Raw genomic sequence first — 13,375 nt, 5'->3', positions numbered from 1 at the left:
GACATATTAGATATGTGTGTCTGTGTGATAAAGGGTGACTTCACACTCGTTTCTGCATGTGTTTAACCATGTAGGAAAAATATGCAGAAAATTTGTATATTAAACTTGTGCAAATATTTGTTTCATCAGGATTCCATATTTGGAAGCTGCAGTGCAGAGTAGCTTCTAAAATCACATGATCTCATCTGTGGAACTTGTGATGTGAACGTTTTTCCAGTGTAGGAAAATGCATTTTTCCTTGATGTCATTTGGCATGGGACCAATTTCTCTAAATTACAAGAGCTATGTGGGATTGTCTCGTTTCCTGGGTTATCTATATCCTGTTGCCTAAACTTGTTTGGCTCATGATTTTAGTCTTGTTATTCTCAACTGGGCCTCTTGTTTCTAATCTACAGGCAGTGTGTGGTGATTCCCCTACATATCAATAAAGTATCATCACTTAAAAAAACAAAAGATTTTGTGGGTTGTCCCAGAGAGCTGAATATAAGATATGCTCCCTACTGGGCATCTTGGACATGAAAATCATCAGATAGCCTTGAAATTCATGACACTTAATTACAATTGGATTATTTATTTATATTCTTTTCAAAATTCATTCCTTGTATGGTGAAGCCACATTTTCCTGATGTTTCTCTTTTTTCCTTGAAAATTCTTAAAATAAAGGCTGATAATGCTCACCGTTTCAATAAGGACACTACATGATCAATCCCCTGCCCTTTTGGAAGCTTCTACTGTGTTTGTTCAGTTCATTTTATTGCCATGCAACTTCTGTGAATTGCAGCTTGTGCCTTTTATGAGTAAGAATGAATCTGTCCCTCAAAGCACCTCATTCTTGCCTAGGGAAATGCATACTACTGTATGCACATTATGTTTTAAGTTATGAATTTATACCTCATCATGTTTGGACAGACCACACACCCTGGGGATTAAACAGTGAGGACAGGAGGTCTGTGAGATGCACAGATGCATCACCTTCCCTACTGTTTTGTAGTTTTGGCCTATTATTATTACATTGCATTTATATCCCATTCTTTTTCATCCTGTGAGGAGCTCAGGGTGGCTAGTATATAGGCCATATTAAGGCCTAGGCATTGATAACCAGTCTAGCAGGGGGCATATTGGCAAGCATTGGGTGTAATTGCACCTGTTCTACTATTCCCTGAAGGTTATAGGCTTCTTGGTGCCATGTTACTAAGTAAAGGAATGCTTCTACATAAGGTCCATAGGACTGCGTGTAATGGAGGGCAATAGAACTGCTATTGCCTACAATCTGTTGTGAGGATTACCAAATTCTCCACCAGAACAGAACTGGACTGCCCTCCCTCACAATAGTTGTACAATGGCCCACATGCTGGTTCCCTCCTCTGATGCCTATTTAAGATTTTAATTCTTCAGCAGTTAATAGAAAAGATGAGTGGTCTGGAAGACTGAACCAGTATGGTGATGAAGATTATAGAACAGGGGTCACCAGCCCCAGGGTTGTAGACTGGTACCAGTCCATGGCCTGTTTGAAACTAGGCCGCACAGTAGGATGTGAGTGGTAGACAAGTGAGCGAAGCTTCATCTGTATTTGCAGCCGCTCCCCAGTGCTAGCATCACTGCTGCGGAGCGGCTGCAAATACAGATTATCAATAGGGTCCTTTTGGGGCTTGGGGCTTGAAACGAGAAGGGTACAGTGGTGGCAGCAGCAGATCTGGGCAGCAAGTACTATGGAAAAACTGGGGAGGGCATGTGCGAGTATTGTTTTTGAGGTTTTTGCAGACTGCCTGCTTTTTTAATTTGCTTCAAAAAATCTCCCAGGAATTGATTTCAAACTGACTGCTTCCCACGTCCTTTTTTCCCCCCTTTCTTGCACACTTCACATGTCCTCCATGATTTCTCAAAGATAATAGACATTGGGTCTGAGAGTTCTTCTACCAACTCCTTTATGACTCTTGGATGAAGTTCATCAGGCCCTGAATATTTGAACCAATTCAACCTAATTAGATGATCCTTGAACATTTGGGTATCAATCTTGAGCTGCCATCCTCCTCCTTCACTTATACTTCCCCTTCAGCAGGAAGGTTATGGGTCTATTTTTGGGAGAAGACTGAGCCAAAGTAGGAATTGAGCACTTCTGCCTTTTCTTATCATCTGTTATCATTTTGCCACCCATATTGAGTAGTTGAATATCCATTTCTTTCCTCTGTCTTTTACTTTGAACATAGCTGAAGAAGGCTTTTTTGGTTGCTTTTAGCATCCCTCAGTAGCCTCAGTTTATTCCTAGCTGTAGCTTTCCTGATGCCATCTCTTCAATTCCACGCTTCCTGCCTGTATTCTTCCTTTGTAACTTTGGCTTCCTTCCACTTCCTACACATACCCTTTTTGTTTTCAGATCATCTATGTACTTTTTGTGATGCCACATGGGCTTCTTCTGTTGTCTTCTATCCATTTTCCTTGTTGGAATTGTTTGTAGTTGTGCCTTTATATATATTTTTTCTTAAATTCCCACCCATCTTGCACTCCTTTTATCAACATAAAGGAAGGAGCGCTTACATCCATATATGCCCAGCCGCCCCCTGAGATCAGCGGGAGAGGCCCTTCTCCAGGAGCCCTCCGTGAAAGAAATTAGGAGGGTGGTTACTCGGAGGAGGGCTTTCTCAGCGGTGGCGCCTAAGTTATGGAATGCGCTCCCCAGAGAGGTCCGCCTGGCGCCGTCGTTATTTGTTTTTCGGCGCCAGGCAAAGACCTTTTTATTTAAGCAGCATTTTAAATGTTAATATTATTGAATTTTATCTGGCCAGGACGGCTTATTTTATATTGTATATTTGTATTTTATTTTAATGTCTATGTTTTAAAATGTTATTTATGATGATTTAACTTGTTGTTGTAAGCCGCCCCGAGGCTTTGGCGAATGGGGCAGCATAAAAATGTTTTAATAAATTAAATAAATAAATAAATAAATAAACAAACATAGTCACTTGCCATAGGACTTTGCTCATCATTGTTCCGAGTTTATTAAAGTTGGCTTTCCTAAAATCCAGGGTACATGTTTGATTACATTTGGCTTTTGCTTTCTTTAGAATTCAAGTATAGCATGGTGACTTCCCCCAAGAGTTCCTGTAGCTGCCACTTTGTCCAGTAGACCTTCCCTGTTGGTTAGCATCAAGTCAAGGATAGCTGTTCTTCTTGTTCCTTTCTTCACTTTCTGTTGGAAAAAATCAGCAACATATGTTAGGAATCTCCTGGAGGGGCCATATTTGACAGAATTTGTCTCCCAACTGATATCTGGGAAATTGAAGTCCCTCATGCCAACAATATAATGCCTTCTTGAAACACTGGCAATTTGCTTTTCAAAGCATCATCCTTGTTTTCTCCTTGACTGGGTGGTTGGTAATACATTCTAACTACTGTGTTCCTTTCATTCCTTGCTCCATTTATATTCATCCAGATGCTCTCAATGGGGCTACCCAGCTCATCTTCCTGTATTTCTATGCAGAGATATGTATTTTAACATATAGTGCAACTTTGCCTCCTTTCCAAATCCTGGTCAGATGCTCTCTAATTTTTAATCATAAATAACCCCGTTTTATGCAATACTTAGTTTCATATGTTTACATTTAGCAAATAACACACCCATCAGATTCAACTGACAGTGAAAATACTTTCAAATGCCTGAAGCATGGGGTCATTAACAAAGATCCATTCTCAGCTAAAGTGCTATAACAATACTGGAATAAATATAACATTCTGAATGAAGTAGATATAAGCCTATTTATCCTCTGTCTGTGCAAACAAACAAAACATGAACAGACAAATCACTGTTTCTCAGCCCAAAAATGATGGACTGAAAGCTGCACTACCTCGATAGAATTTATCTTAAAATTCTAAGGAGGACCATGTGCTTAGCCTCTGGCAAGCACAATCCCAATGGCAAGTTTGTGGTTTGAAATACGTTTCAATAAGCCATTGCTAGAAAGGTGTACCAGACATGCACTTGATCGAAGACTGCCACCCTGTGTGTAAGACTGTGTGTGGGTATTGCTTGCAGAAGAATAAATGTTTGTAAAATTCAAGTGTTGTCAGAAAACAATATAAATGTATTATGATATCCCAGCTGTCTTTATTGGCATGTTAACTTTTGTTTCAAATTTCATCTGCAGAAAGCTGCTCTATAAAGTCATTTGGGAATAACTGCTGTATTGTCATTAAAATATTTTAATGAGTGTAATGTGAACTAGATCCCTAAATTAATCTCTGTGCAGTTGTTAGAAGAAGAAAAACACAGTAAAGCTATTATTACATATTGTGTTAACCTAAAATGCACTACTTATTTTTAAATGGATCATAGCCAAGGCGTGTTTCTTGAACAAGGGACTACATTTTTGCAAATGATCTTGGGCAGATGTAAACACAAACCTTGAAAGGAACTTGAAAGTCTGGATTCAACTGACAAGGATAGGCAATCATTTGAAACTCCAACAGTCTTTCTTTAATTATGTGAACGCCATCAGGATTTTGGCTGGTTTGGGGATTTGTTCATTCCACGGTTTGTTTTTATAGTGACTACAGGGAGTTTATGGTACTGGGGGAATCATGATTGGGCTAGTATACATGCAGGAAAGTTGATGATAACTCTGTACTGTCAACATGTAAAGTTGCCTGATTTTAACAGGAAAAATTACAGTGAGCTGTCTTGAAGATTCAGAAAGAACTGTTAAATCAAAGCAATTGTGTGTTGATGATATTCTCTTGAAGAACACAGTTATGGGTAGGCAATGAGATCCCTCGTTGGATCAAATAACAACTGAAACCTCTCTATACAATGCAGCTGTCAGGTATTTCTCCAAAGAGATTTACTGCCTCCATTTCCTCCCATCCAAAAGGCAGTGACACAGAAACGACCTACACAGTCCATAAAGCTGGCAAGGGATGGAAGCAGCAAGTATTTTCTCATGCGTCTAGACCTCTGTTGAAGAACATGTTGCTGTTCCTGTTTCAGAGAAATACTATGCAAGTTTACAAACACACTGAACAGCGTTCTCTTATGAGTTAGTGTCTGTTGTAGTGACAACAGTAGAACAATAACCAATGCCTTGGATGCACAGTGTCCTGAAGCTTCAGTCTCCTTCCCTATTCTACTCCACTCAATTTTTTTTCTGCTCCTTTCTATGGAGAGGTGATGTTGGTATGTGCATGTGACTTGTAATCATATTGCTTAGAGGAAATTTACTCTTAGTGGCTAATGAGAGGTTCAAGAGGTAAAGTATCCAGAGTTGTGTAAATTATGTACTAAGGAGTTTTTAAAGTCATGTCTGCATAGTATAAAACCTACAAACCAGTTGTAGCTCCGTCAATGATCATTTGCAGACCTCTTGAAAATTTATAGTGCTCATTGTTGTGAGCCTTTATCAGCATATTGTGGGAATATCTATGACTTGTTCAAGCCCATTCATTTAGGCAGAAATGAGAGAATGCAGACCTAAGAAGAACTCTGCTGGATCAAACCAAAGGTCCATCTAGTCCTGCACCCTCTTCCCACTCGATACCTGTGGGAAACCCACACACATGGGTCCAATAGCACCCTCCTGCTTATATAGAGCTAGCATACTGGCTCTAATGGTGGAGGTAATGTAGCTATTGATAACCTTATCCTCCATGAACTCATCTACTCCCTTTTAAATACTGCCAGTGATAGCTAGCAGTTATCACTGTATGCTGTGGTAGCAAATTCCATAGTTTAAGTAAGTGCTGTTTGAAGAAGTATTTCCTTCTGTCTATCCCATTCAGCTTCAATGGATGAACCCCATTTCTAGTATGATGAAAAGAAGAAAAACTTGACAGCTACTATATATACTACTTGACTACTATACTACCTGGCACATGCATCTCTTCTTGGATTTAGCCATGTGAGGAGCTGTGTTGCCAGAATGTGTGTGTGTTTAATGCACTGCAGGTTAGCAATACAGAATGAGCTTTCTTGTGTCTCAGATTCCCTTTATATATGAATTGTTAGAAGAGTTTTCAGAAGGTGAAATGGTTGTATTATGTTGGTGTCACTGACCAGAGCCTGGAGAGCAAAGATAAGAAAGCAAGTGAGAAAGGGAGGCAATTTGAAAAGGGGGGAAGATGGAAGGAATACATTGTTCGGGGGGGGGGGGCGTGTTTGAGGCTGACCCAATAATGCTGCCTTCCCCTGTCCTTCATTCGGAGACCCAAATCTCTGAGAGGACATCTGCCGCTGCAGCCCATGGGGACTTGCTGAAAGCAACTTACAGGAGCTCTGATGATCTCTGTTGTATCATTTAATTGGCTTTTAGCCCACATTTGCTTCACAAGTGGAGGTATTTTCCTCCCTCTCTTCCCAACCATGTTCTGTATTGCTACCCTTCTCATTTCTATCAACTCTTTTGATTTGATTTTCCTTCTTTCCCCCACCCTGATTGTTGTCAATTATCATGGAATCTTCCTGATGTTCCCCCTATGTAGGTCACCCTACATAGGGTGTTGTTCCAGCAGGGCTTGTTACTAGTTGCATGAAAAATTATCTCAATATAGTGTTCGTACTACACTTTCCCTTGTAGGAAGCCATTAAGTGCTTAAAAGAATGTAACTTTTGAAATACATATTCCACTTCCTTTTTCTTCACAGAATATCCCTACTTTAGGAAGTGTAGCAATAACCATGGTGCTTCACAATTGTGATGAAGTAGCAGTGGCTGGATTTGGTTATGATATGAACTCTCCAAATGCACCACTACATTACTATGAGAACATCAAGATGTCTGCCATCAAAGAGGTAAGGAATTTTGCATTCAGTATGCATTAGTCATGATAGCCAAACCCATATTCTGAGGCAGTATACCTATGAATTTTAGATGAGGGAAATATCCTGAAGTATTTTCCTGGCCTCTTTGGAAAACAGCATGGTATACTACATCATGGATGCTTGGTCTTATCATGCAGGCCTGTTTTTATAAAGCAAAATAATATCTGGTTATTTCCTTTATGTAAAAGAAACTAGGAAAGCATACAAAGCAAATCCAGCAGCACCTGGTCATTGTATTCTTAGGGGCTCAGGCAAATAATATAAGCTCATATTTCATATGACTGGTTAGAGAACTTATTTGCAGTAGAATTCTGTACTTCTTGCACTTCGAGTGCATTCATCACAAAAGAATAGTTACAGGAAAATAGGATATAGAATGAATAATTCAGAATGCTTGATTTTTCTGGAATAAAGAACTTAGCAAGTTTTCCTTGGTCATTTCCCTTCAGTTGACTTTCAGTTCTTACTTCAGCTGTGTCTATACTATAAATTCAAACTGGTTTTAATTAGTTTCTAACTGTCAAGGACAATGCTGGAAACTACTGTTTTTATGAGGATATGGAGAAGTTTTTATTGGAGATCCCAAAACAGAGCCATATTTCCCAGAATCTTTGAGGGGAAAGGTGTTACAGTTTAAAGTACAAATACATATTGATTTGATATGCAGCTACATGCCATAAGGATCTGGGAAGTAGGGGAGAAAGGGCAGGATCTGAGCTCAAATTATGGGCATTTTCAATGAAGAAACAATTAAAACCATAATCAGGCAAAATCTTGCTTTTATTGAAATAGTTTCTGAATTATTAAAGCTTATTCTATGATGAATTTGTTGCTTTAGAACTGTTTTCCCCCCAGGAGGGCTTTTTAAACAATATTTGGAGTAATATGGATACCAGCACATTAATTTTGAAAGTCAGATGATCATCTCTGTACATTCAAAGGAGCAGAGTGCCATCAACTGAATATGACAGTACAGATTTTCCTTGTTTCCAGTTGGCAGAAAGAGAGGATTTTTCTTGGACTGCTTGGACAGTTCAAAAGTGATGCATTGTTTTGCATCGAGCAGTGATAATATGTGGCTTATGGGTGTTGTAGAGTCATATAAAATCCACCTGGTTGTTAGGTAAATTGGCAATCAAATTCAATTGCTACTTCTACTTTCTTACTAAATCCTTACAGTCATAAGAAAGAGGACCTCATTCCAACATAGACTACCTATTCTTGTGATCTGATTTGTGCGTACCAGACTAATCCTCACTTCTTAGATACAGGTTCTCTTAGGTTTCACTCTCCCTAATACATGAAGAACCATCTGCTCCAAAGTATCAATAATTTATTACTCTGCAGCCTTCTTTTCTCCCCTCTCAACTAATTGTTTGCAATATTATGGAATCTAACTAGATGAGAGAGGATTGCATTTCTGCCTCACCTTTCATTTTTAGTATTAATGACAGCTAGTAATTGGTAGTTGCTTGGGGATTAATCTGAAAGGTAAAAGGGACAGTAGCCAGATATGTCATCTTCTGTTTTTCCCAGGATGATGAAAAGAAGTTTGTAATACTGCAAGACTGGTGTTCCATAATCAGTAGACTATGCAAATACTAGGAGGTGAGAAGAATGTTATGTCATTAATGAACCATAGTTGCTGTCCCTAGTAACCAGTGCTCTGGAAAGACCTTTTAGTACTAACTGACCTGAGGTTGTATCCCTCCTCCATTTTTATAGGCAAAGGATCTAGTTGCTCATGTTACTTTACTGATGCTTTTTGGCAAGGTGTTCCATCCCATGCCATAAAGAACCAGTTCTATCTATGGTACTTTGAATGTCAGCATTTGTGCCAGATAGGTGTAAGATTTATAGGTATTGAGAAAAAGAGGAAATTAATCATCAGCAGCTCTTGAGATGCAATTATGTACAACAATGGAAGAGAAAGGTAATAAGGATTTGTTGATTTACATTTCCTGCTTCTATTCTATTCATTTGTATGTGCATTAAAAACTTGAATAGTTCTACATGGACTTAAAATCTGTGCCTTTTGAAAGGATTTATCCAGGAAGGTAGGTGTGTGTAAGTTTGGCACCCAAAGCAACTATTAAGTACAATGAATTACATGAGTTTAAATGGCTTTGTCATGGGATGGGAGAACATAATAAAATTCAATTAATGATAAGTAAAAATAAACATGTAGTCATATGAAGGAAAGCAATCCAGAGATGACTGTGAGGCAGCCTCCAAAATTATGGCATGTGTTGCTAAGCAGAGAATGAATGGGCTAGCCCTCACGTTACACAAGTCAATTCCTACACAAAGCAACTTCAATCCACGAGTCAGAACACTGGAGCTTGAGGTAGCCTGAGTGTGCTTTAAACTAGGATTCCTGGTGCAAATCTATGACTATCCTTTGTTCCTTTAAAACTGAAGGTGAAATTCTGCCGAAGTCATCTTGGCCACACAGGAGCAGAGAAAAAGGGGGTGCACATTAGGCTAACACTGCTCTCAGGCTCATTGGGACTTGTCTACATAGTAGTAAATCATGGGTCAAGCATGAGCTGGTTCCTTCCCTCATTCCTTCTGGTTCTCAAACTCAAAACAATCTTTTGAAGTGCAGTGCTTTTACTGAAAACTCAACAGATTACATAACCATTTGAACACTAAATAGTGTTATGCCACAGTTGAGGGAGAAGCATTTGCCCATGTAAAAAGTTGAATCCAAACTGGAAACTTCCCCTCAGACCTCCCTTTCTGTGCAGCTTCTGGCTCCACCCTCAGGATGGTTCTTGCTACTTGAGAGCAAGATGGCTGGAGACCTTCTACCTGGGCAACTCTTTTCTCCCATCACCTCCATACTGGTTCTCTCATCTGCTCCTTCTCCCATCCTGAAAACCCTTCTGCCTCTTCCAAAGCTAGGTATCCTTAAATCAATGAACTAGGTAACTTTAAATCAGTGAACTCCTGCTCTACCCCAGCTCTTTCACCTCTTGCTAAGAATCAGATGAATCTATCTGAACAATCTATAATGAGCAAGAGTTGTGCCCACTCCGTACAGGCCCAATTATGTATTTCATACCCAGTGCTGCATGATGTATTGGTGCAGGAAGAAAAAGATATCAACAAATACAATCACTCAGTATAAAATGTGGGGGACAATCTCCTCCCTCCCAGTAAGCCCAGTTACTTTACTTTCAGGAAGGTAAAGGAGCCCTTCCCACAAATCTCCATTGTTTTTCTGTGGCAATTAAAAATAAAAACTCTGCCTAATTCTATGTATTTGATATGTGTGCGTGCATGTGTGCATGGGAGCTGCTCTGGGAATGTCCATCAACCAACAATTCTATTGTACTGTGTCTTAGAGGGAACAGACCTGCAGGCTACAGTGTGTGTTCCCTAACACAAGGTGTGTCATTGATTTACACGCAATGTCTGCTTGACATCTCCCTGGACACCCTTTAAAAGCCCAGTGACTCATCTCAAGGGAATTTCTTCTGAATACACACAAAGCCAATGAATTGCATTTGTTTGCAGCTGGGTGGAGATGGCCCCTCCTTTGCCAAGACATGGTTGATAAAACCTCAAGATAGAGACTAATGTCCTTTCTCCTACTACATTGCTGCCCTTGGTGAAACTACAGATTTTGTGATATTTTAAAGGGGAAAATGGTAATCATGCAATGTATGCAATACTGGGTACCAGCTAATAATGCAGGGTGTATCTTGTATACATAAAATAGTGTGTAAATCACCCAAGAAACACTCGTCTAACCTAGATGTATCAGGCAGAATTTACTGAGCTCAAAGTGAGCCTCATGATTACAAATATCCTTCCAGTAAAATAACCACTGAACATCTTTAAAAAAACTTCACTGAACAGATTAGGCAGATGACTGGCCTTCTTTTTAGTCAGTGTGTATTGCATTGTGGTCATCCCCTTCAAACATAAGCACAAGTCCACTCTTAGTCAACTTTGATTTTATTAGATTACGGAAAAGTTCTATATCATCCTTAAATCCAAAAAACTCCTTAATGACATAGAATGGAACAAGACCTTGTACTTTTAGACTGGTTTAGTTGACATGTGTGTCCCCTCACATCTGTGAGGAAGGAGGCAACCATGGAAGAGCCATTGTATGTGCAGGTCCTTAATTTTGTTCCTAAACAGCCTACACCTTCAGTTTCATCCTAGGTCTTCACATGAATAACAAAGGCCAAAAGCTTGTCCTGGCATAGAAAGAGATGTCTATGGCACTATATAGTACAAGGGAAGTCCTGTTGGATAGAGCTCGAAAGAATGGCCAAGTTTACTTTTTTTTGTTTTAGTTTCATTTGTCTTATCCTATGGGAAAGGAGTATGGCAACGCTGTATACTGTCCTCCTGCCTATTTAACTTATATGCAGAGCACATCATGAGAAAGGCAGGGCTAGATGAATCACAAGTTGGAATTAAGATTGCCAGGAGAAATATCAACAACCTCAGATATGCAGATGATACCACTCTAATGGCAGAAAGTGAAGAGGAACTGAAGAGCCTCTTGATGTGGGTGAAGGAGGAGAGTGCAAAAGTTGGCTTGAAACTCAACATTAAGAAAACTAAGATCAGGACATCCAGTCCTCTCACTTCCTGGCAAATAGATGGGGAAGAAATGGATGTAGTGACAGATTTTATGTTCCTGGGCTCCAAGATCACTGCAGACAGGGACTGTAGCCCAGAAATTAAAAGATGCTTGCTCCTGGGGAGGAAAGCTATGGCAAATCTAGACAGTATGCTAAAAAGCAGAGACATCACCCTGCCAACAAAAGTGTGTATAGTCAAGGCTATGGTTTTCCCAGTTGCAATGTATGGCTGTGAAAGTTGGATCATATGGAAGGCTGAGCGCCGAAGAATTGAGGCCTTTTAATTGTGGTCCTGGAGTAGACTCCTGCGAGTCCCTTGAACCGCAAGGCGATCAAACCGGTCAGTTGTAGAGGAGATCAACCCTGACTGCTCTTTAGAAGGCCAGATCCTGAAGATGAAACTCAAATACTTTGGCCACCTAATGAGAAGGAAGGACTCCCTGGAGAAGAGCCTAATGCTGGGAACAATAGATGGCAAAAGAAGAAGGGGATGGCAGAGGATGAGGTGGCTGGATGGAGTCACTGAAGCAGTTGGTGTGAGCTTAGGTGGACTCTGGGGGATGGTGGAGGACAGGAAGGCCTGGAGGAATGTAGTCCATGGGGTGGACACGACTTCATGACTAACAACAACAAAATCTTATCCTAACCTTGAATCTACTATTCTTTTCTTAATAAACCTGTTTATTGGGTTTTATCTCACTTGGATTGAAGGCCTTCCATTCTCAGAAGGATTAGTTGTGCCCACTTGATAAACGATATTTATTTTACTGGTAAATAGTATTTATTTTATTACAATATTTGTATATAATTCCCATTTTCAGATAAATTTTATAAAGAGATTGTACAGTGTTCCAAAAAAAGTCAAGAAAATAACTGTCCTGTATCCATTAGCTTCTTTTATTTTAAAAATTATTCCCACTCTCCTTTCTACATGATTGTCTAAGTTAAAGGCTTAAATTTTTGAATTTCTGCCATAATTTTCAGGTTGGTCTTTAAGCTTTTGTTTTAGAACACCAAAGTTGAATGTACACTTCCAGATTCTACATGAGAGGTAAAGCTGATGCCAATTCTGTGAAACATACAAATATATGCCAGTATGTTCATTCACTAGAAGATCTGGAGCTAGTATAGAATTCCAAATCTTTTATATAATGTTGAGAAGTTGATGTAATGACCATTCCTGGTCTCCTGGGAGTATATGGGCCTTTTTGTTTGCCTCTACGTATGCCAATATTACTGGTAAGCAGGAAGAACAGAACTCTTTTCAAAACACTGCATAACTCTGGCTTGGTGATTAATGGACTGACAAAATACTGCCCTTCAGGCTTGCCTGATAAGTGGACCTGGAAATGCAAGAAACAGCACTGACTGAAAGAAGGATCAGATTGGAGAAGCAAGCCTTGAGGCGCTTTGATTTGCAAAAGGATGATGCACCTTTAGGGAGCTGCAATGGTGGCTGATGGTGTATATCCCCTGTTTATTTTTGAATTCTTATTTAAAAAGGACAAAACCTTCCCAGTTTGATTTTTTCAGTCTTTTGATAATAAAAATGTTACTACAGAATCTGAGCTTTCTGGTATATATCGTATGTAGCTAGAGCTGCTATGTGTTCACTTCTGAAGAAGTATTTCAGTCATATATGTGAATTGGATATAATTAGAATTAGTGTTGGGCTGTTTGCTTTGGAAGGTCAGAAGACACTTTGAGGGCTGGGGAGGTCAGTGGACATAGGAAGTGAAAAATGAAAGATGAAATAGTGTCAGCAGGTGATAACTAATCTTCATAGCAGCAAACATTGTTTTGAGGCTGCCACATTAGAACTGGGGCTGGCCCTTAGCATCCCATGATGAAACTACAAACACAGAATCCAATCTGGAATGTGATCCAGTTTTTAAAGAAGCCCAAATGCTTTATTATACTTTGAGATATATAACCTGTTCTATCTATCCCACCTCAGGTAG

At 39.6% G+C, this 13,375-nt stretch overlaps 1 protein-coding gene across 10 annotated transcripts in view; it reads left to right on the top strand.

The window, feature by feature from the left end:
• The window catches only part of ST3GAL3 (ST3 beta-galactoside alpha-2,3-sialyltransferase 3), a 237,435-nt gene that overhangs the window by 194,537 nt on the left and 29,523 nt on the right, over positions 1-13,375 (top strand). For all 10 annotated transcript variants that reach the window (XM_044442715.1, XM_044442726.1, XM_044442694.1 and 7 more), the window contains one exon: positions 6,631-6,777. In XM_044442715.1, coding sequence (XP_044298650.1) covers positions 6,631-6,777 — 147 coding nt within the window. The remainder of the gene's footprint in view (positions 1-6,630; positions 6,778-13,375) is intronic.

Source organism: Varanus komodoensis, unplaced genomic scaffold (genome assembly GCF_004798865.1).
Source record: "Varanus komodoensis strain SLA01 unplaced genomic scaffold, ASM479886v1 scaffold1, whole genome shotgun sequence".
In the NCBI taxonomy this organism is placed as follows: Eukaryota; Metazoa; Chordata; class Lepidosauria; order Squamata; family Varanidae; genus Varanus; species Varanus komodoensis.
This window is presented reverse-complemented; position numbering and strand designations above follow the sequence as displayed.